At 28.0% G+C, this 27,783-nt stretch overlaps 1 protein-coding gene across 1 annotated transcript in view; it reads right to left on the bottom strand.

Annotated features, from left to right (window-relative positions):
- LOC111039624 (locomotion-related protein Hikaru genki) overlaps positions 1 to 27,783 on the bottom strand; it is a 90,350-nt gene that overhangs the window by 29,163 nt on the left and 33,404 nt on the right. The window contains exons 6-7 of the mRNA XM_022323209.1: positions 18,762 to 18,896; positions 12,521 to 12,670 (exon numbers count right to left, since the gene is read on the bottom strand). Coding sequence (XP_022178901.1) covers positions 12,521 to 12,670; positions 18,762 to 18,896 — 285 coding nt within the window. The remainder of the gene's footprint in view (positions 1 to 12,520; positions 12,671 to 18,761; positions 18,897 to 27,783) is intronic.

Genomic DNA, 27,783 nt, shown 5'->3' with positions numbered 1-27,783 from the left:
TTTTAACAAAACTTAATGCTTTGTCATCAAAATTGAAATTCATTCAAAAAATAACAATCCTAGTTATAATAAATATTATTAATACAATTATTGTAATACATTTTTTTAATTTAAAATGAGCTGTAAATGACTAGTGTGAAGATGGCTCCCCAGCCAAGACTTATTTATTTTCAATTGAGTTTTCATAATTTTCAAATAAATTCCCAATCTACTATACAAAATAAGATATGATATTGAAAGTAAATAATTTTTTGGTAAATCGTTGATCATTGTTAGAGCACCCTTAAATTTAGCTTGACTTTTTTTTTCATCGGTAGGGATATTTAAGATTGTACATTTTAACACATTTACTTCAACAGCACAACGGTTTTTCCAAATTATTGTGGAATGTTCGGAGAAAATAAGAAAACATGGGTCGGGAAAGTTTGGTGAAATTGAGCCCTGAATCTTAGTTATTTTTTTTTGTACTGGAAAATCATGTATTGAAAATTGGGAAAATCAATTAGCAAATATTAGCTCCATGTTTATTCCATAACTTTTGCTCGGAGTTTCTCCACTTAAACTCATTTGCTATATCAGACTGAAATTTAAATGACTTACAAATGTATTTGCATATTGGAAAAGCTGATTTTCCAATATTTTAAAATTATTTTCAAAATTATTTCATAATAATTGTCAAATAAATTGATCTTGGGTGGAGACAATAACAGATATACAACTCATTCATGTAGGTACGTTTATAAATGAACACTTTAATTACTCGTATGTTTAGAGTCATTCTCATTTTAATTAAACCTATCTTCTTTTTTTTTTTTTGCTAACCATTCAATTTTCTAAGTGGGTAGTTTCTTCAACAGTGTGATTTTATTCAATATTATACACATATCACATACTCTTTAACTCAAACTTTAGTATAATGCAATTAATAATTATTACAACTCATTATTTTGTTTATGTCAATATTTTCTCTTAACTTCTACAATATAAATATCATTGATTGAATAGAAATAATAATTGAAATATGTAATTAGTAATATGACATGTGTAACTATGTAAGACAATATTTTAATTTTCAAATCTATAACAATTGTGTACATTAATATTGTATTTTATTGTTATATATATGTATAATATCGATTGAGTAATTTATCCATACTATATTTGTGGAGTTTGTCTGTATATATAAACAGCTTTCTGCTTTAGTTTTGAATCACTTATTCGTAAATAAAAATATAAAGGAGGGGGGGGGGGTAGATGACCGATCTCCTGTGCAGTTTGCGTTGAATGCACTTCGTCAGAAGGCGCAAGACACTATAAATAATAAAAACCATTTTGTACAAAGACTGTCAGACTATATTTTCTAATTATTATATGTTGTGATATATTTATATAACTATATTATATATTATAGTCTAGTCAGTCTAATTTTAATATTAGAATAATATCTATAGTATATACCTGAATATTCATTTTTGCCGAAAACATTCCATTTGTTATATGATTTAAATTGAATTAGTATAGTACAATATTATGTATACCATTATTTGTATCATATATTATGGTCATTAACTGCCTTATTGCAATATTATAGATAATGCTTGTATAAAAATCTTTTGTACATTTCAAGTATCTCCGGTTATTTATTTTTGAATTACAATCAAATAAAAAAACTTTTCCGGAAAATGTCTATTTTCCCTAATGTTTGTCTTCGTTTACCTCATTCTTATAATTTTGTAGACGAATTCTACATTTCTACTACGGATACTCGTTTCCATCTAGAATATATTTTAACTTGTTTACTAGTGATATTCGGTTAGATAAATTGTATGTCAATTATATTTCATGCTTGTAATTCTTTGTAATTTTGAATAGGTATATCGTCGGTTAAAAGGCTATTTGCTGTAAGCGACATATTTGTTGTAAGCGACACTAGGTACCCAGCGTTGTAGACGACGTTCTATCGGAGCCATAGATAGTTTTCATGCAGTGTTATCATTATTTTATAACGTGTTATCAATGATCAAACTTTATGCTGTAAGCGACAGGTATGAAAAAAGTGCTGTGTAAGCGACAACATTTGATTTAGGTGACATTCTTATTTATTGAATGAGCAGTAAACGACATAATAATTATGTGTTAAACGCCCAATTTTTTTTTAGTAATGATGTATACGCCATATTGTCGCTTATAACAGTTTAATTTGTTGCTTACAGCATTGTTGTTGTATAAACAAATGCGTGGTATGTAATAGATAAGAAAAAAAATGCGGTAAGGGATATCGATTTTTAGGTTAGTTCAATTTGATCATAATAATCACAGATAATGTAAGACAGCTGTATAATTATATTTTGGAGGTAGTATATTATAACGATTAAAACCGCCAAATAATTTATGATAATAAATAATAATTTTATATTATTGTTTATATTGATGATAAGAATAAAGTAATCGTCAAATTTGTTGAAGAGAACGTGGATAGAACACGAAGGGTTTCAACTATTTTTCGGTAAGTACCTACACGATAAAATACCTATTGTTTTCAATGCATACTTATAAATATAGTACGGTATTTGAAGCTGAAAACTTGATGTAGGTACCAAATGAAACCACGTATAAATAAACTTATTGAGATCGAATATTTATCTACTTTTTTAAAATGTATAAACATAATAATATAATAACAACTTAAGTTATATTATTATTATGCATTTTATTATTCATTACATTAGTACCTACATTAACAGTGTTTGTGTTTCTATTCACTATTATACATAATATTGTGACTTACATTCTTTTAAGAAACAACTGCATAAATCAAAACTACCTGTTTATTATTTTCATGACATTTGTACTAATGGCGTAGTTGTCGATGTATATTTTAGATCAATGACATTTTAATTCTTGTTAGAGCATAAAGTTTATTCTATAATTTTTATTTTTGTTTATTATTATTTAAAAATATAAAAAATGTATTCATAAATTAATGAGAAAGCAATATTCAAATTTATTAAAAAAAACTTGTTAAAATTGACTTGTTATTAATTGTAATGACGTGTGTATATTGTGTCGTTTAATACATTTTTCGATGGCGCTTGAAGCATTTTATTAGTAAATAACGTAAGCGACAAAAGTACAAGTAAGCAAATTAAAATGTGGTAAACGCCAAAAATAAAATTTAGGTATTTACTAAAAAATCAAAAAGTTATATTACTCTATGGAATTAGATTTATCTTAAAGATAAATATAATACGTATATGTGAAAAAAAAATTGAAGGATTATCTATAAAACAAAAAAAGTTATACCATTTTGAAAATAAAAAAAAAGATAAAATCGTTTTTGGGTTCTCCTTAACAGTTTGAAATGTGTCGCTTACAGCAAATAGCCTTTTAACCGACGATATGAATTCAAAAATAGATCAAATAAATAGTATTTCTAATAACCTAATAATAAACTTTTTTTCAAAGTCAAAATAATAGTAAAAGACTTTTATGGGATTATCTGCCTGGTACATTATTGTGTCAATGGTATATTCTTTTATAGTTCTATAATGAACATAATATAATAATAAACATTTGAATCCATGGTTAAACTTATGAATTATTAACAACAAAATATGTTAATATCAATATAAACAATAGTTGATTCAAATGGGTTTTATAAACGAAGTTTAAAACATTACAAATTTCAAACGAGTTGTTTAATAGTTATAACTATATTAGATATTTAAAGTAAAGATGTAGTGAGACTCAGTAAAAATGTATACACAATATTTCTAAATTTCAAAAATATATACCTAGGTTATTCATGAAACATGATATAATATGATATAAGTATTGAATATATATGTAACAAAATAATAAAACTTTCTTTATTGATTTATTTAATATTATCTATTGTTAAAAAATGTTAATTAATTCTATTTAAAATATAGCGTAAAAATGAAAATGAAAATTATGAATTCTTGTTTTCTAATTGTGGGGCTGGGTGTCGGTTTTTCAAATTTCCCCCGATTGTATAAAGTTTGAAAATTATATTTTAGTTGCCACCTAAGTTATAATGATTTTCCACTAAGCTACTATACGGTACATATTTTAAGGGAGTAGGAGATACGGTTTTATATTGAAAAAAATGAGGTGAGAGGAATAATTATCAGGCCTTGCAGAATCGTCAGATCACTAATTTTTTACCTAAAAGAAGAAAACTTCTTACAAGCCAAATTTAATTCCGATTTCTAATTATATTTTAAATAAAATATTAACAATATAACTTGTAAAAAAAGCTTAAAATTGTATTATTTTTGAAGACATAATATAATGATTGAGATTAAGATATTGAAAGACCCAGCTCAATGCTGCTTGTACAATCTTACCCTCTATTTTTAAGGAAAAAATTATGAAATTTGATGGATTCTACAAATAGGAATATTATTTCTGAAGATTTTTGTGGACAAAATTGCATTCTCACCGGGTGCCATAATATTTTTTTTTTCAATTCGCTTGTTTCTCAAAGAAAATAATAAATAAATTACAAATATTTTTTTCAACTTGTTTATAAATGAAACGTTTTACTTACTATCATAATTTATCCAAAACAAAAGAAGTTTCAAAATGCTTGTTATAAATGTGGAAAATATTTAAGTGGTGAAGAACGAAAAAGTTGCAATTTTAAATTGTTACTAAACGAAAGTCCTTTAAAACGAAAGGAGGATTTTTAGAATATTTAATTATTTTTAGTTATTATCCCTTAAAAATTATTTGAATACAATAATTTTTAATACAAATTTCTCTTTTCAAATGTGAAAATTGACATTTATAAATGTAGACATTATTATTAATTGTTTCAAAACATTTTAAATCGGATATAATCATTATTACTTTTTTTACTGTACAGATTGAAACTTAATAGTGTTAGTGTTTTATATTCATGTTATAAGTCGTTAGCTAGACTATTTAATTGAATTATTTACATTACTACGTACTTATTGATTGATTTGATATTATATGGAGAAAAAAGAATGTGCATTTTAACGCAGTGTGTTTAATTTTATTTAAAAGTAGTAAACACAATATTATGTTCAAACGTACAAAACTTTTTTTCCATACAATATTAAAATAATATCAATAACTAGGTGCCTAGTAAAGTAAACAATTCAATTAAATACGTTTATGGTGAAATAAATTAATCGAATTTGAAACAATTTTGGAGGTTTTGCATGTTCTGGCGTTTCAGAAGAATGTTAGATTTGGATCGTATTATTACATAATAATATACTCAACATCAGGTATATCTACTGTAATCATTATAGTACCTACGTAAACGTGCGGTACATTCATAAGTGCAGCATAACCACTGAGCTTAATATTGTTATTGCACAGCTACGGAAGAGTCGTCATCGTGTAAATTGGCAATAATGCCCTACTATGTATCTAACTACGATAAGAAAAACAAATTAAAAAAAAAAAAAAAAAAAATGTAGCACGGTTCGTAAATACCGATAACTACGCAGTTATTCGTACATGCCACTTCGGTGGAATACGTCATTCGGCACACCGTTGCATTGCAATGATGGCCCACCGATCACAATACAGCCCACGAACGGCTGGTCACCGTAGAGACAACAAAGTTTGCAAGCTGCAGTTGTATAATGCTATTATGTACTCGTATTATACACAAAGGCAACCACTCCGCCGTTTGGTGTTTAAACGTTATACGCGGTGCTCCTCGGGCTGAAACGGGAATCGATTCTGTTTCGAACCAATAAATATTAACGGCTATCTTAAAGCGTTATTATATATACACACCCTAAAGTTAACCTATTTCACCCGGTCCCTTACATATCTCAATACAGCATCAACCCTAGCTGTGTGTTCAAGCCGCAGTTGTAGCGGCATAAGCAGCAGCCGTTCCGGTTATTCAATCTCGTTTACCCACCCCTGCACCGACATCCCGCCATAATAGAACGGTCGAATTCAATTGTAATAATAATAATTATTATTATGCCAACGTCTCGCGTAATTGTGAATGTTATTTATATAGACCCGACCAACAGTGGCGTTTAAATAACACTGCTGTACGCTCGAAATCAGCCATTTCAATGTGGTCCACGGTCACTGCCACTGGTAATATTTTACGTATGTGTCTGTGTTTATCAATGAATCTATATTATAATAAAATCCATTAATAAGGAAATACAAATACGACAAACGACAAATAAGTTAAATGTTTAAAATCATTGAATCAATAACGCAAGATTTAACTCAAAATGTATTAATAATTATTAATTTCAATCAACACTGACCTCTAGATAAGTATCATCTGCAGAAAAATAGCAAATCGTCGTTACCTACTGTAAGTTGTTACTCATTAGCTCAAGTTATCTGATGAGCCTTCGCTTTATTTTCTATCACTAGAACTATTCCTCTTCTTTTCTCTAAATACATTTACTATTAAAATTGTTTTCTTTTTTAATAATGAATAAATAGATTTTGATTATTATATAAAATCTTACATTTAGCAGTCTATGACGTAAAAACTATATTATTCCATAGTAACTCAAATGTGTTTTACCACATATTATTGAAACGATTAAAAAAAAAACGATCATTTTTATTTGTTTGTCTGGGTTACTGGCGTCATTTTTAAAAAAAAATGTTTTTTCATAAATAATATTAGAATTTTGCTATATTCTCAAGCGAAGAAAATATATTATTTCAAATAATTATTTTTTCAATGATAAATAAATCAAAAACTAAAGTACAATTTTATTTTCTTAGCTATTAAGACCACTTATAACAATGCCTACATTTTTTAAAAACTTTTTGAACTGACGATCTTGTTTCCTTAATGACATATTTTTGAAAGTGCACATTGATACGACCGTATTTATAACTCTTAAATAGAAATTACATACTATTTTGTAATGATGGGTAAAAACAGTTGAAAAAATGATTTTTAGATTATTCATCTAGGATATTCGAAAACAATGATATTAAAGATATTATATTTTATCAATTTGTTTGCAAGACAAAAAAAAAACGAAATATATTTACCTATTTAATAAATAATCTCTAATATAAAACTTAAAAGTGCTTTCCATGTCAAGGTTACCAACTTGATAACAATAACACTAAGGTCTAAGATATAAAAAAAAAATTGAAAACAAAATAACTTGACATGAGGGTTTGAGTGGCAATAAATATAAGGTCTTTTTATTTTATTAAAGTACAAAAACTATGCACAGGTGCTGTATCCTAAAAAGTTGGCAAAATAATACTCGTATGTCACAGCCTGACAGTTACATTAATGATACGAACTCATCTTTATGTAGATAACGATAGTACCACATTAACATTATGTGGTTAACATATTACAGATGATACCGACAATCATAGTGACCTAATGATAGTAATAAGTACTGATAAAAATAGGTGACCATTTATGAAATACTCGTACCTACACTAATGTTAAATTTTATAATATATATAAAAAAATGATGTATTTTGAGAGCACATGCAGCTAGCAAAAGTATACCCAACCACCCTTTTTTATTTGTAAAAAAAAAATTATATTTTAATTAAATATTTCAGAATGGCTTTAATGTCTTAGTGATTGAATATTTAAATAAATCAGTAAGTCCACAAAAATGAATTACCAAAGTTTTTAAATAAACGACATGCGACGCTTGTAATATTTACTTCGAGGACCATATGCAGGTAGAATAGTATATCAGTATATAGATATTTGATTATATATCTGGGTTCCACTGCAGTAATGAATATTTACTTCTTTGTAATAGGTTCTGTACAGTTTAACTTAATTTTCTCTTAAATATTTCCTCCTTTTAAATTGGTACCTCGTGGTAAACATTCCCTAGTAAGATCTTACTGGAGTAGATGAACCCTAGTAAAAATTTAACTGGGGAGGTCATTCACTAGAGACATTCATAATGGAAATTTTATGGAGGAAATAATCACAGCCATTTTATTTTGTCTGAAAAGCCGTGGACAGCTCACCGCATTGTCCTGGATTTTGTTTTCTTTGTGTGTATGGCTCGCGTGGGACAATATGCAGGATGAAAAGGAAAAGCAAAAAAAAAAAAACAGTTAACGTTTACAACACGTGAGTAATGGGACCCACCCGTGCAGTGGCTATATATAGCGGGAATCATCAATAAAACGTTAAACACGGTGAGAATGAGAAAAGCGTATTAATTTTATTTAAGGGCTTGGAGGTCAAAGGGCGGTGGCAGGCGGGGCTACATATATATGCACCTAATGTTGGGAACGATATGAGGTACAGACGAGACAGTGATGCTAATTGGAAAAATGTTCAAGGTAAGAGGTTTACAACCTCGGATTATTAATTAATTTAGAATAACTTCCCACGATTATTGGATGTCACACATACCTAGTTATTATTATTAAAGTCATATTATTTTACTAATTTAATTTATAAAATAATAAATTAAGTAAAACAATTTGTTTTTTTTTATTTGGAAATATACCTATATGTATATTATTATATTTAGGTATTAAATATATTTGAAAAATGCTAATTATTATCGATGTACCTATATAATGCACCCTCCCTACACTGAAATATATAAATTATATTCATCAATGATTTTTTTACTAAAATAAATTGGTTATAAAGTTTTTCGTTGATATTCATAAAAAAAAAAGTAAAATGCATTTGTACTTTTGCAAACCCCTATATTTACCACTGACTACAGAACTCCGGTAACATTAACGAAGCACATTTTAACATCGGAGCACTTGAACGATCCACATAGTGGCAAGTGTTAGTGTGTCACAAATTATTATAACAATTTAATATAAAATTATTACGTATTATACGCGTAGGTAAATTATCATAAACAGCTGTCTCGAAGAAAGCGTTGCGTAGCCTGGCCACGCGCGCGGGTGTGTGTGTGTGTGTGTGTGTGTGTGTGTGTGTGTGTGTGTGTGTGTGTGTGTGTGTGTGTGTGTGTGCATGTGTGCGCGCGCGCGTGTGTCTGTGNTGTGTGTGTGTGTGTGTGTGTGTGTGTGTGTGTGTGTGTGTGTGTGTGTGTGTGTGTGTGTGTGTGTGTGTGTGTGTTTGTGTGTGTGCATGTGTGCGCGCGCGCGTGTGTCTGTGAGAGTTTGAGCGCGTTAGGAGAGTGGAAACTTATTGTTTTTGAAAGTTTCGAGTGAGCTCATGGCTACCGTGGTGGGTATATACGCACCACCCGAGTTCATTTCATACATTTTCCGACCGATTCTCTAAATAATTAACGAGCCACGTGAACGAGTAAACAAAAACGGGTGTCGTCTTTGTGCTTACGATTTTTGTTCTGCGACATCGATGCAGTGAGGAAACTTAAGTGAAACTTTTTGCTTATTATTATTGTTTACAATCATCATCAATGTATACATAATACGCTTCTTAGATTTTCTGGTTCTCGACACTTTACATCAATAAAAGAGTGAGTAGTTCTACTGCAATATTATATTATATTATTCCCTGCAATTTTGCACGTCGTAAAACAGTAATATAGGCGGCTGCCATCTATATAATGATCTAAAAATAAATTATAAGTAACTAATCATGATATTTCAGAAATATTTTGCTTAAAAAATAAACTAAAATGAATAAATTTGACTTCTTTTTGTATTTATACTTAAATCATTATACTTTTCGCTTGTAATATCCTTTTTTAAGTACCTATATCGTTGTTATTTTGGACCTCGGTACTGTGAGTAGTATGGGAACACTAGGAACCAGATAGAAAGACTAAACTATAGTTGTTCAAATTTTGCTGCTGAGTACCTTCTGCACATCGAACACAGACCCCATGGTTATAAATCTTACCTTAAGCGATGTTTATCATGGCCGGGGGGAGGGGGGCGGCTCCACAATTCTCAGAGGTACAAATCGCCTATGACACCGATACTTAAGATGCTAATACTATCAATCCTAACTGATGAAAGTTTTTCTACAAACCAAGTGTTCGGTTAGAGTTAACCCAAGATAATTCACTAACGGCTCTATAGATTGTCCTCTATTGCTAAGTAAACTTAATTTCAAAACCCTAGCCTCCAGTCTCGAACAACTTATCCTTTTTTACACCCCTTTACACCGCCAATAATTCACGTAATAGACTGATGTTCATGATGATGTGTATACTGTCATTGAGAGAATCCGGCGTTTTCTCTCCGTTAATATTATGTAAACAATGTCTAGAGTTTATGTTTTTAATATATGTACTTTAAGCTATTGCCCATTTTGTTATAAGATAAAATAAAAATATTTACGTAATAAATGTTATGTAAAACTTAAAAGTGAGTGCATATAAATGGTTATAAAAGTCTATAAAAATGTTTTTTTCTGCTATCATATCATTAGAATGACAAGATCCAGAGTGAAATAATTGTTTTAATTAAACCATTAGTGCTGTGCTATAATACCGAGAAATGGAAGTTTCCACAGCATATCAGATTCGACGGGGTACGTTGTCCAACGTTTCTGTGCAGTAGTTGATACTGCAAGGAAGATAAAATCTAATTTAATTTGAAACGATTTTTTCTTCTTATTTTTTCCCCAACACTTTTGGACCCACGTTAATCCACGGATGTCCCCTAGTTTAATTACTGACCATTATGCTCGGAGGAAAGGATAATTTTTTTATCCTAGAGATTCTAGAACTGCTAATCACTTTCAATTAATAATCGTGAAAATACAATTTCTCCATAATTTTTAAGGTGCATAATGGTCGTTTTAAGCATTTTTATTTTATTGTGGTTGGAAAAAAAATAAAGGAATGTAGGTACTCGTATATCCTGACAGTAACATATAATCTTTGGTATTTTGTTGACGTGTGTAAGCAATAAACCATAAAATGTCAACAAACGGTAAAACGTAACTACACGTCTTGTGATATTTATGTTGTTTCAAATAACATATTATCTATATTACGATTTGAAACCATAATATATCTAGTTTAGGTACTAATAATTGATCTTATACGAATACAAATTATCATTTTCGTTTTACACCTACCCTAAAATCTCAATGAGGGAATAAGGTTTCGATACCATAGCTAGTGAACTTTCAAAACTTCAGCAACAACAAAACTAATTAATCCAGTAGCAATGTAGCATACTAAGAGTTCACAATATTCAAAGGTTATGAAAGACCCTTTTCATTTTAAGCTATATACATATTATTAAATATATGATATAAGATTATAATAGCCTTAAGGGGATTTGATGCCGAACGTATTTATAAAGAAAACATACCACCCATCTTTTATCCATCATAAATTAATACCGATAAACCGAGTTATGTGATAAGACATCTGAAAACATATTTGAGTCCTTTATAAAGCTTACTCGAGTTCGATCAGGCGACTTTTACGAATTACGATAAAATAAACGGTCTCCCTCTCTAATTTGATTTTAAAATGAAATAACTGAAGAATCTTATAGTTAATATAGTGATAACCCGGAATTGAAACCAAAATTAAAAAACTGGGATGATCGAATTCAGTGCAATTATATTCTGTAAGACGATGCTTTACCCTCATGCTTTACCTCCATCTAAGAAACTTGTAACATACTAAAATAACAAATCTTCGTTCAACAGAACAATTTCTGTATTGTGGATACAGTTGGTTTATTAGAGTGAATTTACCTACAAATAACATAAAATCGGTGTACTGAACGAAAATGTTCTATTTTATAAGTTGTAAAACCAAAAACAACATAGGTGTAAATTAAATAAAGATTCTAAATTTTAATATTAATTTTATATTGATAAGTTATAATAAAGTATTAACATTATTTTAATTTTAGTTATTTAACATATTTGGTATCTATTTAAATGTATTATTTTAAGACAAGCATACAGTTTGCATAATATTTCTAAGTACTCTTCATTTTCTTTAAGTGCAATAATAATTCAAAGAAATCCATATATTACAAAAAATTAAATCTCGTATTATTTATTTATGTTTCGCTTGTTGTAATGTAAGTACAAAGATCATGACTTTAAAACAAATAAATTAAGAAAAGTTAGTTCAAAGTTTTATAGGTTAGGATTTTTTTTTTTGGGAAACTTTCAAATGCAAAATGTTAAAATTATATTTGGTTGCTAAATAAATGACAAAACGTCAATTAAGCACGCTACATAATAATTGAATCATTGAATCATGTTTTTATCTTGAAAAATATCAATAATTCCTGACTTATATTTTTCCTTTTCCTCGAAGTTATTTATCAATTTTTTTTTTTCATTAAGTTAATCTGGAAACAAATATAATTTATTTATTTTATAAGATAACATTGTAGATTTATACGTATAAAATCTATTTGTTTTTTTTCAGTTTCGTGTTTAAATAAACATTTGAATAATTTGTATTTTATTTTAACGAGAAAGAGACAAAGACATTTGGTGACACGATTTACTTCTCAGCTAATGGTTGGAAGATTTTTCAACGGCGCCCACTTGTCAATTATTGGTGTCATAATAATATTGACTAACCTGAAGGAAGACAGGTGATATTTGCTGAACCTTTCAGGAAAAATCCAGGTGGACAGTTGAAGTATGTTGTCTGGCCAAGCCTATGCCCGCTTGCTCTGTAGTTGAGATGAGGATTGAGATCCATGCTAGGCACTGGCTTACAATGAATATCTATACAAAATAATAATAATATATAAACAAATAAATTTAAATGTAATAACACTGATCTTAATAACATGCCTACAAAATATAAATTTCTCAATTTTTAGCTTTTTTTTTATAAAAATATAACAATTTGTAAGCATCTTATTGTTCATATAGGTATTATAATTTAGCTCGATAAGTGATAATCATTATTCTGATTTGTAAACAGTCTCAGATAAAAAAAAAACATATTACCTATATAGTTCAACAACTTTTATATTAAATTATTAATGAATGTGATGGGTAATGATTGAAAACGATAATACGAGTAGTTTGGTTCAAAAAATAATGCTTTCAATTCTCGGCAACATAAAGAAACCGATTTTAATTTGTCATACCTAAGTAAATAAAATAAAATAAAATAAAAATATTGACAATTTTATTATGAAAATTTGTGATTATGATATTAAAGGTACTATTGTCCCCACTCAATACTTAAAAATATTTAGTTTGTTTTGTATAAAAACTATGACAGTTACTGATAAATAATTACATTGTATTAAATAATCTTCAGTTTTATCAGTTTCTTCAGAAGAAATGAAACCAAAGAACCAAAAACTGTAGCCGAACCTTACCTAGTTATTTCTGAATTTTATAACACGATATAGGGTGATTAAAAATAACACTAATTTATTATATTTATAATTAGTTTTATGCACAATTGTTGTGTACAAAAAAAAGGAAAACAACATTTTTGCATAGTTTCATTAAGAGTTTTTTTTATGGCATAGCTTAACAACAAACAATAATTTGTATAGTTAAATACTTCTTTAAAAAAAGAAAAGTTCGTAGAACTTCTGTTAACATTGCATCAAATTTTAGCTGGACAGTCCAGGTCATTATTTACATTTAAATATACCTAACTTCACATGTAGTTACTCTTGGTTACTACCTACTAGTTCTATTATTTTTTGATTGTTTACTTTTTATTCTTGTTTAACTATTTATTTCTTATTCGTTCTTTATTTCATTTTGCACACAACCTTTAGTGTCTTATACTTATATATTCAACCATTTTATTATTTCTTAACTGAGTTATGTATGATTGCTTGGATTTTTATAACATTAAAGTTGTTGGTTCAAATTCGCAGTATGGCCTGCCATTCCACGACTGACAACAAATCCATGCATTTTTTAAATAATGAAAAACGATATTGGAGAAAACATATTATTTTAATCCATATTATATACTTAAAGTGGTATTAATGCATTCATATCTGTGTAAAACACAACATAATACGACGGTTAAACAATAGTTTATTATAGATCAAACGATTACCTGTCATTAGCACATACTATTAAGCCAACAACAAAAATTAAAAATATGTGTGTATGTGTGGGTACACATAATATGAATGCATGGTGTTCATTAGTCATATGGCACAAAAAGTAAGGTATAAATTTAAATTTGTTATAGTGAAAATACAAATGAAATGTATGAATTTTCATAAGGATGAAATTATACTATTCTTTTATTCGATTTTCAATTGAGTAGAAAAGGTGCTAATATAACGATTTTAGTATAGTATTATGGTATACAAATTGTAGTAACTCTTTAGTTAAATGTAGTTTTTTAGTCTCACGAAAATTTTTTTTGATGGGACAATAAGAAGATTTAAAAAATATCTACTGTGGAATCGGAAAGTAAAACTCAATACTTTGAATAATTCATTAAAGAACGGCAGACACGAAAAAAAAAGTTATCACCTCTTGGTTATAAGATTATCCTAGAACCATTTTCCAACTTAAATTAAAATATAACTGATGCCCCAAAATTGACACAGTTATGGACTTATGGTGTTATTTAAGATAGGTGCCACTATTCAACACAAATTCAATCAAAAAATTATCATACGGTAAGTAAACAATTATATCACCCATGAAACATTAAAATTAACTAACAAGAATACCTCGAATATACACTTACCATACTGTTTGAAATTGAGAAGTCGCACAGGGGGGTAGGGGCCCACCTCTTTTAAAAAGAATATTTATGGATAGCCCGTCCATTTGCAATCAATAAGCATGCGCAATTTTTTTATATTTTTGCATCTATCTTTTTTTTCCACCCAATTAATATACTGCTTAACTATGAGCAACTTACTCGCTTTTCTGAAACTTCAAATTGAATTACTAAAAATATTCAAATAAATTAAACTCAACTCAAAAGGATATAGAATTATTGTGAGTACCATCACGTAGGTATAACCTATAATGAGATACTAGTCAATGCCGTTATATAGAGTATACATCAAACAAAAAACAATGATTGATTTCGATATAACAAATCTAGGTAAGTATCAACATTTTATTCCATTCACTAATAAACTCAAAAGTCAAAATGTATAAAAAATAGTATTGATAAATGGCACTATTCTTTAACATTTCAAAATATGATATAAAATCAAAATACCAAATCCAGTGTCGGACATTAACCTTATGAACCCCTTCGTTCTTAATCAAAAAAATATATTCTTCACCCAAATCCAATAAATGTCAAGTTAACCTAACAATTCAAAACATTATTTAAGCTGCCCAGAATAACAGAATATATGAATTAACCTGTCTGTAACAATTTACAAAAATCTCTCGATGCAGAAAATGTGTGAAATTTTTAACGGAAATAAACATTATAAATACATTATAATGAACATAGATGTTGAAATAGCATAAATATAATTTTAAAAACGTGTGAGAAAATTGGTGAATAATGTGCACTAAAGACTGGATACCGAAATGTAACACCTTACCAATATACTAGACATCCCACGGGCACTATTTATGAATTTGCCATGCAGAATACCTACACTTCATGTATAATTATTGGAAAAATAAAAGAGAATATCGGTATAGTGTATACATTATGCTGATGGAGGAATTAATCAAATCAAAACATAAATTAACTCGTTTAGAAGAAATTAAAAATTAAATGGATGATAGAAATATTATTAACATCTAATAAATAATGACTAAAATTAAAATGATTACACAAATTTGATTCAAACCACTAGTGTATAAAATAACAGAAAAGATAGAGTAGTAATAAATTGCCTCAGAATAGGAAAAAGAATTTCACATAGTGCACTCAATGAGCAATAAGGAAAAAATGTAAAAATGTATATTCAACATTTAGTGTTCCATGTATGTCTAAATATATTATTATATCCATAGAATGTATAGCTACTCAAGACGTAAGACAAAATTAAATAATCTTCAACACCTTCACGATTCATTGGAACGGGTCGAAGACATTATCTTAGTTCCTATAAATAATTATTATTATAATAATAATTATATTTTTTTTTTGTTCTTATATTCATGAATAAAAATTAACTTTGTTTATAATAATAATCTAATTACATTATTCTTACTACTATTGCTTCTTATGAGAAATTACTTTGTGCCTTGATAATAATTACTTTTAGTGAAGATTTAAATATTTTACCTACTTTTTAGATACAATTCATTTGACCACCTTTATATCTTTTAATACCTTTGTATTATTAAAATAATATGCATGAGACATAGAAACAAATAAAATAATGTTTATTTCTGATTTTATTTCCATTTGTTTTTAAATAATTACAATAATGTTATGCCTAGGTAACTTATATATATTTTCAAATTTTGGTTTTCTATGATATTCGCTAAAGCTTAGACCGGTCTCCTTCTAAGGTAGTAATTTTGAATACCATCATTCTTGAAATATTATTTAATTATTAAATTCAAAGAAATATCTGAAAATAGAAATTACATGATATAATATTGTTAGTAATTTGTAATATCATTTTTATTATTTTTAAAATGGCAGACAGTAAGATTTTAAAATATGGGAATCAAAATGTTGTTTTTTAATATATTTTTAGTTAACACTTTAATGCAAATTTGATATTTTTCATTTGGTACCTATTAAATCTATTATTCGTATCTCGTTTACGGTATATCCCTATAGGCTGTACTATTCATTTATCACTTACTTTTAATCCCGTGAGTATGTTAAGTACATAACGTCCAAGCTTTATATATTTTTATCTTATACAACAAGATAAATATATATTTTTATAAAGGCCAGTGAGGTTCATAAATTACAACAACATTTTGAACTTATTACCTAATAGTTTTATTTCAAAATGTTTTAATGCAATTACTGAATATTCTAAATAAACCAATTACTATTTTACGTATTACTTTATGTAGTATAAAATATAGAAGTTATAAGCTACAAGTAATAAATATAAAATATTGATCCTTAATGTATGTTAAATTAATAGTTTATATATAGTGAAATTCATGATGGTATTTACACGATTGTTCAATTTACTTAAGTATTCATGATTAAATTAACAACATACCAAAAAAAAATATACTAAAAAAAATAATGGAACAATAAGGTTAGTTCTGAATTCTCAAGCTTATCTCCTATTCTATGTGATTATGTATTATAACCTCCAATCATGTACAACATTAATGCATTAAACTAGCCAATAATTTATCTTTAAGCTTTAGAAATTCGTCGATGACAAAATCATTTTTACTTCTTATGAGTTTCATTAACTACCAGTAAACACCTACAATGGCTTTTAAAATAATATGAGATTGCAGTATTTTAAATTTTAAATTAAAATAAATAATGAAAAATGTTTTCATATTAACTATAATCTTAGACAAGGTATAAGTAACCTATAGTTTTTCTAAACAATAAAATTATTCCATTTCTTGCGTCCAATATTTTGGTTTGAAATCAGACAAACGTCTAACCAGGGATATTTTAACCTAAGATTCCAACAATATCCGAGGAAATCCACCGAGAAGGTTTAAGAGAAACTTCTATAGAGATTTAGTAACATAAAATAAAAATACATTTTTAACAATATATCGTGTATATAAGTAATCCTTAAGTAATTTTTTCTTTCATGTCTAAATAACTATAAACCTTAGCTATTATATACTACTACATTATATTGTTAATAATTATTGAAAATTTCACTCTCTCTCTATGTATTTATGTATTGTCAAGTATGTTGTGTTTATTGGAAACTAACATGGTGAGCAGCTCACTTTAATTTAAAAAAAGTTGTTCCTCTCTGATCACATAATATGTTAATTGTAAATGTATAAGTACATTACATATATTGTGTATTTGAATATTTCTTATAAATAATAAAAGAAATAATTTAATTTAATAAAACACCAGTTTAGTTTAAAAGGCCAAGTTATATCTCAAATGATCTGTTCATTATAATAATTAACCACTATAATTTGTCATTGAATACCTCAATACACAGTATTACCATTATTTTAATAAAATAGCAAGGACTTAGATAAGTAAGCATTGAAATTTGATTAATTGTATACCTATCATTTATCAATAAATAATTATTTTCTACATTTTATGTTGCCACTAAAATTATTCAACACTCTTAAAGTTTGTTGGCCAAAAAATGATTTTTTTAAATAATTGTACGCGTTATGCTATAATATTAATTTTGAATGAAAAGTAAAAATATTCAATTTTTGTAGCCATATTACATTAGGTCCTTAATATAATCAAAACGTAGTGCACGCAATATTTATAGTTTACTATTATCTAATCAATCCAGTGTAATTTTTTGGAGTTTAAATTTTACTTTTTTTTATTATTGTATAATTAATTTTCTTGGATATATGTTTAGCTTTGCATTATTTAAATTAATTAGTAGTTGGTGGCTATTGTGCTATAAGGTATTGCAAATAAGTAATTGTATATTTTTGATTTACATTTAATAAAATATTTTTTTAAATATTTTTATATTATTTGGTCGTTAGATATTTTCGACAATAATTTAAAGTCCAACCACTAGTACAGCATACGCCGTTGGAAGTGGGCCAACAAAAATTAAAATGTATAACATCCTTGGTTCGTATAATTGTTTTTTGAAAAAAAATTATTTCTGTTAATTCATTAGTTTTTAAAATCTATTTGATTATTTTGAAACTAGTTGTTTAGTCTATAACTTAAAAAATACACACAATAATTCATTAAACTGTCTTTATAAGGGATTATAGTGTCAAAGCTTACCTGATACTTGGAGTGTTATGGTGTTGTTGATGCCACGTGAAGTAGTGCAAGTGAATGAGCCTGTATCAAATTGTTTTACATAGTAAATAGATAATCGATACTTCCAGTTGCGTTCATCAGTTCCTATCGCCCATCCTGAAAAACACCATTACAATAATTATCTTCGTGTTATTGTTATTAAAAAAAAAAAAATGTTTTATTTTGTTCTAAATCGTAATCATCTTTGCGATTTCAAAGAGTCGCAAACGGAAAGCAAAAATAAATAAACAGAACACAGTTCGTTGAGCACTGAACCTCTAACGAACTAGAAGTAATATTGGACACAGGGTGAGAGACAGAGAGAAAAAAATGTGTGTCGTCATAAAAATGTGTGAGTACACGAGAAAATATGCACCAGTTAGACTGGGATTATTTTAGATTTTAATTCCGCATAAATACAAGCTATCCGGAGGTCGTAAAGCCCGTATAAAAATTCGGCGATACGTGAAATGTGTTTTAAACGCTGAAAAAGTTGGCGGAAATCAATACTACGTAAATTATTCATACTCGTTGGAAATCATGCTAAACAATTGGTTTTACTGACAGTGAAAGAATTCCGTTAAAAAAAAAAAACTAATCAACTCTCGTCTAATCGAATAAAGATCGATATATAAGGTACTCGCTTGTGTCTATATATATTCTTCACGGTAATTGAATGGTTTGCTCGTAAAAAAAAGTTTGTTTTCAGTGTCCGTTAAAAACCTAAAAACTGTAATAGAACAAAGTCGAACAAATAGTTGCACAAATGGAATTAAGTTTAAATTGGCTAATTTAAGGCGACTAGGGATCTTAAATCGTTATACGTTTTAAACATTTGTGTTTAGATTTTATATTCCATAATATTAGTAGGTAAAAAGAAATCCTTCGAGAACAGAAAAAAAAACTATTGGAGTACAAGTGTGCTATTTGTTATTTACTATCATCGATCTCAAACGAGCGCGTTCAGAATCGTATACTTAATGTCACGCTATAATTGTTCCAAAATGTATTTACATTAAATACTACCAATAGTATTTTACAAAATCTTTCGCCTACAAGAACACTTCATTAAGTTGCCAATGCAAAGTATATGTTAAGGCTAAACTGTCAATTTTTTAGTAGGTATAATTATTATATTACATACGTATAGCTCATTTTGAAATAAGAAAACTTGCAATAAAATAATAAATGGAGTTGTTCAGCGTTCTTTATGTTAACAATCGTAATAATGAATATACTTTTAATTAACTAAAATAAGACAAAGTTTGTTTTTTCCATAAAAATGCATTTGATTTTCATAATATTATGTTGATTAAATTAAAATAGTTTGTTTAGTATTTGAGTTTTTGTTATAATCTTTAGTTAGTTCAAATTTCAAAATATGCTGTGTTTTGTACTGTTGTGTCCATGTAATTCACTAAGATTTTTTTAATTAATTATTTTGTTTTTTCTTTTTAATATATTTATGAATAGCGATAAATATATTTTTGACTAAGTTCATTATATCGATAAAATCATATTTCAAGAAATTGAATTAACCGTGTTTAAGATAATGTTTTATATTGTGTTATTAAAATTTAGCAATTAATCATATTATTATGGACACAAATACAATTATTAAAATAATGAATTGTACTAAAGCAGTCTTACAGCTAAATATTTTAATTCCTAAAGATTAATGTTGTTGATTCCAGGAACGTGAATAATTGAATGGGGTTGAAATATTGGAAATTATTGAGAACAAGGATGAATTCTACGAAGATTTTTGAATTGAATATTTTTATTAATAAATATATGTTCTCCTTCATTAACCGTTATCATTTTATTGATTATTTACAGTGAGTTGTTGAAAGATTTTTTTATCCTTTATTTTTAAAATAAAATTTATCTCAAGTAAAATGAACCCTAAAAAATGTATGACTGCAATATTTATACTTCATGATATGCAAAAAAATTGTTAGTTTTTACTTCCTACACATACCTGTATTATATTATTATGTGCATAATTTGGATATCATTATGATAATTAACTATTTATTTAACATTTTAACCACACATGAGCATCAGAATGCCTATATAAGTTATAGTTACCTATGATAATATATTCATATTGTAATTAATTGATGTGTATAATATAATGCATTTATTCACCAAAATTAATAGAACTATAAAATCTTATAAAACATTACAATATACAATATATAATATACAATATACTTAACATATTTTAATAAATAATATTAATTCATGTGTAAATAATACAACTCTTGTGACTATGAACATTTAATGTTTAAAGATAATATACTCAACATTTAACTTTTTTCTAGAACCATTCAATCACATGGTACTTATATTATTGTTTATATAATGTTTGGCAATAATCAAATTTAATATAATAAAAGATATTTATGAAACTGTAAAATAATGGTAGTTAAAATCGTATAAATCTCATCTCACACACTTAGTTAAAAAAAATTAAGCATTTTATGTATAACAAATAATAATGTGTACATTGATCATCTATAAAAACTATACGTTTTGTTTATCACGCAATATATCAAAATGATGACCATTATAAAATAGGTATAACTGTTTTCAATTAATAAAATACCGGTGTCTATTTTAATGTTTAGCACATCTGCTGCTATTCAAATTGATATACTATAAAAAATACAAAAGTCTTTCACATAGATATATTTTGATCTAGTTTCCAAATTGTTCATTTACAGAATATTCGTAATATAACTATTACATCATGTACATTGATCGTCTACCATTTAGAAACTCTGTAAACAAATGAACGCTTATTACAAATGTGTTGGCCCAGCTATACTTGTATGTAATATTTGTCACCATTAAATACTGTGTTTGTAAATTCACATCAGTCACCTACTACACAGTTCCATATATTATATTATTTACACGTGCGAAGAGGTGATACTTCATACAATTGCAATTACAATATCCTTTTGAATGACGTCCAAAACCAATACCAGTGACAAAATTAAGCGAAACCTTAATCTTAAGCGATAACTACAATAACTGAATTGTTTTTCGAACAAATACATTGTTGTATACTTTATATTTAAATTATATTTTTAACGATAAAACTCTGATTAAATTAACATTTTAAATTATACATAAAAAAAATCGAGATCAGAAGTCATCAGAAATGTTTTGAAAAGGCGATCAAAGTAATGGTACCTAGTCAATTTGTACACGAGATAGGCACATAAAATAAATGACTAATTTAATTATCATTGTTACAAATAAATGAACAAGATAAATGGATTCAATTTGTCTATAAGACGGCACTAAACAGTACCTATATTTCATTATTCTGGCTTAAATTATTATATTGTATCAACATTTTAGGATTTTAATTTCGAGAAACCCCATTATTCCATAATATAGTATGTTAGAACGTGCGTGAAAAGACAAAAAAACATTAATACAATTCAAAATATGGATGTGTGAGTATTGAGTATGTGACCACACAGAATCAAATGTATGTATTCAACACTTATTCTATATATAAAGTATATAGATGTATTGTCAAATGCAATATGTATGTTTAATAGTTTGAACAAACGGCCTTGTCCACCTAATAATTTTCATTAATCCCTTGTCCGTCAACATGGACCAATGCAAACATTTCGACCTCCGCGGTGGCGGCGTAGTGGTTGTTTTCCCGGAGCTTGACGCGAAGGGTCGTAAAATTTGGCTGACAGAAGACAGTGGTGAACGGTGGGTGGGCGAGTTGCGAGCCCGTTGGGAGGTTGTTGGGATTTAGTGTGAGCATCGAACGAATACACTGTCCATTGAAATAATGACCGAAACGCAATAAAAAATAAATGCACGCATAAATAAAACAGTAATAACCTATACACGTCATATTTAAATTATATACAGGGTGATTCTTTAATCATGTCCTCTCCCCTCTAATCCCATAATTGTATATAATTATGCGTATTGTTTAATATTATGTAAATGCCTATAGGAAATTCAAAATCACACTTTCTAAAACTCAAATATTCTGTGCCAATTTACTGTTAAGTAGTGACCTGTACCGTGTGGCAAAAAAAAAACTATTTTTACTGTAGACGTTAAGCGCAGACAATTGTTTTAAAATATATTGGTACACTTAAGTTTAAATCGAAACGAGTTGTTTCTGAGTTGTTATTTTTTTATGGACTTTACAGTACTAAATATAATAGTTCATCAGTGGTAGGTGATAGCATATGATGGAATATGTGGATAGAGGGTAGGGGGAAATTAATTTAGACACTTATAAAATATATTTAATATTTAGTCTAGTAACTATACCTACTTATTAAACATTGTTAATTTTAAAAAAATCATAAGATTCAGGTTCAATTGATGTCGGGGGCGTGCTCGCCGTTGGCCATGCGGGTGTCATGCCCCCTCCCTTCATTGGCTTATGAATTCTGTCATACAAAATATATGGTAAAGCAATAATTAATAATGTATAATATATAACGTGGTCGTCACAATTCATATCCCCGACCCCACCCCATCAAAAAAGCTAAGCTGATCACGCCACTGAGAGATTTTGATTGCAATATTAATTTTTAAATCATTAAAAAACTAGGATGCTCCTTATTGGTATCCCAAGTGTAAGTACATATTCGAAAATATGGTACTTATCGCACCTACTTGGAAAAAATGCAAAAAGCGGAATTCAAACTTTCCATGCGGTGACCATGCTTGGTGAATCACCCTGTGTATAATACACGTACCAACATATCATATTTATTTACTGCCGCCGCAGCATATTTTTATAAACATGGACGGCTATATGATATCTCATGTTAGCCGGCGGAGCGTGCGCTCGGACATTAATAAAATAATAACCACGTTCGTCACGTCTATTCGAATTGAAATATTCGAGATTAATGTTCGTCCGCGTGTCAATGTGCGGTGTGTGCGTATCGTGCGTGTAAGTATATATACACACAAGCTGTAACTGCAGCATCACATCACCACACGGCCGGCACCGCGTAAATCCATAATATAATAATATAATATAACGTGATACGAAAGGGTATTTATTATACGCCCGCGAAGGTTGCGGGGAACGATTCTTCCTCTGCATCCGGCCTCGGCGTGCCACTGCGGCGAGTGCCGACAATGCAGGGTTGTATTATGCAATAAAGGTTTCGACTTTCAAAAATGCCAGTTATTCTCGGAGATAAACGGTCGTGTCATCCCCCTCCCCCCGCCATCACCGCACCGCCGTAAGTCCGCTGCACCGCTTTCGTATTATCGCGTGTATTATAATATTATTTCGAAACCTCGCCGACCTAAAATAGCGCCGATACGCCGATATATCGGACAATAATACAAAAATGTAGAGATGTGTCCGCGCAGTTGTTTCCGTCTGGATGGACGAGATACGTATGTTTTGACCAACTCACTTGAGCAGATACTTTATATTATACAACACAGGCACTTTTCGAATGTCCCTAATAATTATCCATGTATGATAATGTAATACCCATAGGCATTGATGGATAATTAATTCATAATTTAATGTGAAATATTATATGTATTTATACAAAACCGTTTTACAATGGGTAAAAGAAAAAAAACCATAATCAAGCTATTATCATCATCGTGCCAAAAATATAATAATATAATATATAATGGGTGAGAGTTTTTTTTAAAGTTTTAATTTATCAAGATTTCCAATATATTGTATCCAAGCAATTCAAATATTATATTATTATTAATAGTATAGAACTATAGACTATGATAAAATAATATATTAATATAATATATTATTATGATTAACATTGAAGTAAGCCCGGAACTATAAAAATCATTTTATTAAAAAGTAGCTCTATTCCTTTAGTAAATTCAGTGAGAAAACCAGTAAAATATTAAGAAAACATAATTCAATGATGAATCAAAAACTATATAATATGCTAACATGATAATAATAAAAATAATTCTTTCTGAATATCAAAGACATATAATATTATGTTAAAGTTCCTCTAGTGGGTAGTTTCTTCATTTTGTGAATTATGTTTTTAGTCTTCCCTAACATCACATTCACTTGTTGTTCTTCATTTATTTTAACAGATTGCACAATAAAATATATTCAAAACTAAATGAAAAAAATAACATATGATACAACCAAACTCAAATTAAAAGGTGTGGTAAATTCATGAATTTAATATTTGTTTGGTTTAATTAAAGATCGTTGCTTTTCGTCTGAGCTAGTAATTTATTAACGATGACACGACGTTATGTGAAGCACTATATTCATAACTCAAGGTTAGGTTTCGGTGATCTTATTTTTTTAACAGAATGGATGGTTAGTAAAAATAATTTATTAGTATAATTGACAACTACTGAATACAATGCATTAATCATATTTTAAATCATTATGTTATACCTACTTGCTAAATTTGGAAAACTGAAGTATAATTTGGTGTGTTCTAGCTCAAATTCGTTCGAATTATTATTTTAGGTTACGGTCACTGATCAGTAGTTTGTAAAAAGCTTTATAATCACTGAATAACTCACAGTGAATCTGATGATGCTTAGTCAATTAATTATGAGTTGACGAGAATATTTCTGATTGAAATCATTAAATTTCCATAAACAAACAAATATGAATAATTAATCATTTCGTAATTTTATCAAGCTTGCATTTTTTTATCGACAACCTGTCCTTTTTCCTGCAATTTTAATTGGTTTGAAGTAAAATAATAACTATGTATATTGTATAATAATACATATATAATACAGATAATATTTTGGTTACAAATTGGTCAAATTGCGTTTTTATAGAACTGTGATTTCTAATTTTCCAGAACATTAAATACGCGTATTACAATAATTAATAATCAATGCAGCGAACAAGATTAAAATTTCATTAATGTATGAACAGATTAAGAACACGATTCATCATCAGACATGAAGACATCAGAATGAATGTTTAATATATTTTTAATTGAATTTTTAATGTCACTATTTCATTTGTTACTGTTTCCAATGTAATTGCTTAAGTGTTTTACCTATACTTTTATATGTACATGTTATATAAAATGTAACACATTTTTAAAGTGTAAGCCCAGACCTTTTAGTAAAATAAATTTAGTTTTCGTTCCTTTTGTAATCATTATTTTACGTAGAAATAATATACATTTTCTGCTTCGCACCTGTTCATGACCCGCTTTAACAAAATGGGATTTAAAGTTATAGCCTCGTGTAAAACATAATAACTTGCAGACCATACGTGCATCTGGGGCTACAGTACTATACTTCTCCCTCCACCCCGTATTTCCTCGTTTTGCCTAACGACAAGTCCATACTATTTTTCATATGGCCACATGACCCTGGTAACTGGTAAGCCCTCTGTTAAAGCCACATGTAATATTTTGGTTTTTTGTTGATATATTTCCTTGTTATTATTTTCTTGAATATTACGAGCCTCCGGGGAGGAAAATACGGAAGTAACATAAGTATGAAAAAAATAATATGTTTATGAAGTCATATACGATTAATTAAATTAGCTATACATTGTTTTTTCTTTAGTTTATGAGAATTATAATAACAATCATTAATATAAAATAATTATAAAAAGAAAATTATACTTCATTTGTCATAAAATATACTTTTTACTAGACAAAGTATTCATTTTAGATACTTTGACTTGCTAATACTTGTTGTCGTGGTTACATACATTAAGCAACAGTTATCAATATAATATACTTACTATTATTACTATTTAAATCAAAATGAATAAGATATAAGTCAAGTTTCCACATGTATTATTCATCATTTTAGATGCAAAACTTTTATCCCATTATTAAAGTTAATAGTTAATTGAAATGTCTATCTCATTAAATTTAATATCATATAAAACTATAAACTTGGAGGTTTTTCTCACTGGCCTCTCTTCTGGCCACCCCCCCCCCCCTCCAGCCATAGAGTGTTTTCTCTTAAACGATAATAAATGAAAAATGTATTAAACATTTCAATACCTACCTCAATACCTACTCAAACTATATTATTTGTATTTTTTATTTGTCGTAGAAATTATAACCACTAAACTATAACGTAGGTATAATACTTTTTTAAAAAAAAAACAATAGCTAGATTTACTATATTATTTTAATGCTGTTTTTTAAACGATAAACTGCAGTTTTACTTGTTGGCATATAAAATAAACGTGTTTTTTTATTTGTGAAATACAAGTTTATGCAATGAGTACTGGTTAAATAGATAAAGCTCAGATTAAACCTGACTTAGAATTCGTAATATGGAGGTGCATGTATTAATTTTTATCAACCTTTTAGGTAGTATGTTAAGCTAATTTATTAGTAGGTATTGATTTGTCTGAATGGGGTTATTAATTTATATTTTTAGAACTTATTTTTAAATCAAATAATCACCAAGTATAGTGAAGTAAGTATATAAATGAACAACTAATCTGTTAAATCTATTTGAATTATACTTTTCATACATATTAACACACAGGCATAATACTCATATATGCATGCTTATCTTCTTGAGGAATAAATAAAAATAAAAAATAAAAATATTCAGTCATTTAAATTGACATAGTATAGATTTTAGGTGTTGAATTAATTTAAAAAATACTATAAATAACATAATAGTATTTCGTTAATAACTCTCAATATTAATGATTCTTAAGGAAAATCATTACTTGTCATATTTACATTTTGTTTAAACTTTAAAATATTTATAGAAAAGCAAATAATTAAAATGCTAATAAAATGAGAGATCTCACTAGACGTTTCGAGAATACTATAAATTTATAAAAGTACGTCGTACAAGATATTATATGAAAACAGCTGACGGTGTACACTTTACACATAAGATGGAAGTCGTTAGGTACAGACATCAGATTATAGGAGAGAATAAAAGAATAATAAAAAAAAATTAAAGTACCCAGTATTACTATCTAACCAACCATAGTCACTGCATCAGGAGCACACTAAGGATTTTT

The sequence above is a fragment of the Myzus persicae genome, unplaced genomic scaffold, assembly GCF_001856785.1.
Source record: "Myzus persicae strain clone G006 unplaced genomic scaffold, MPER_G0061.0, whole genome shotgun sequence".
Classification (NCBI taxonomy): Eukaryota; Metazoa; Arthropoda; class Insecta; order Hemiptera; family Aphididae; genus Myzus; species Myzus persicae.
Note: the sequence above shows the minus strand (reverse complement) of the source record. Positions and strands in the feature narration are given on the sequence as shown.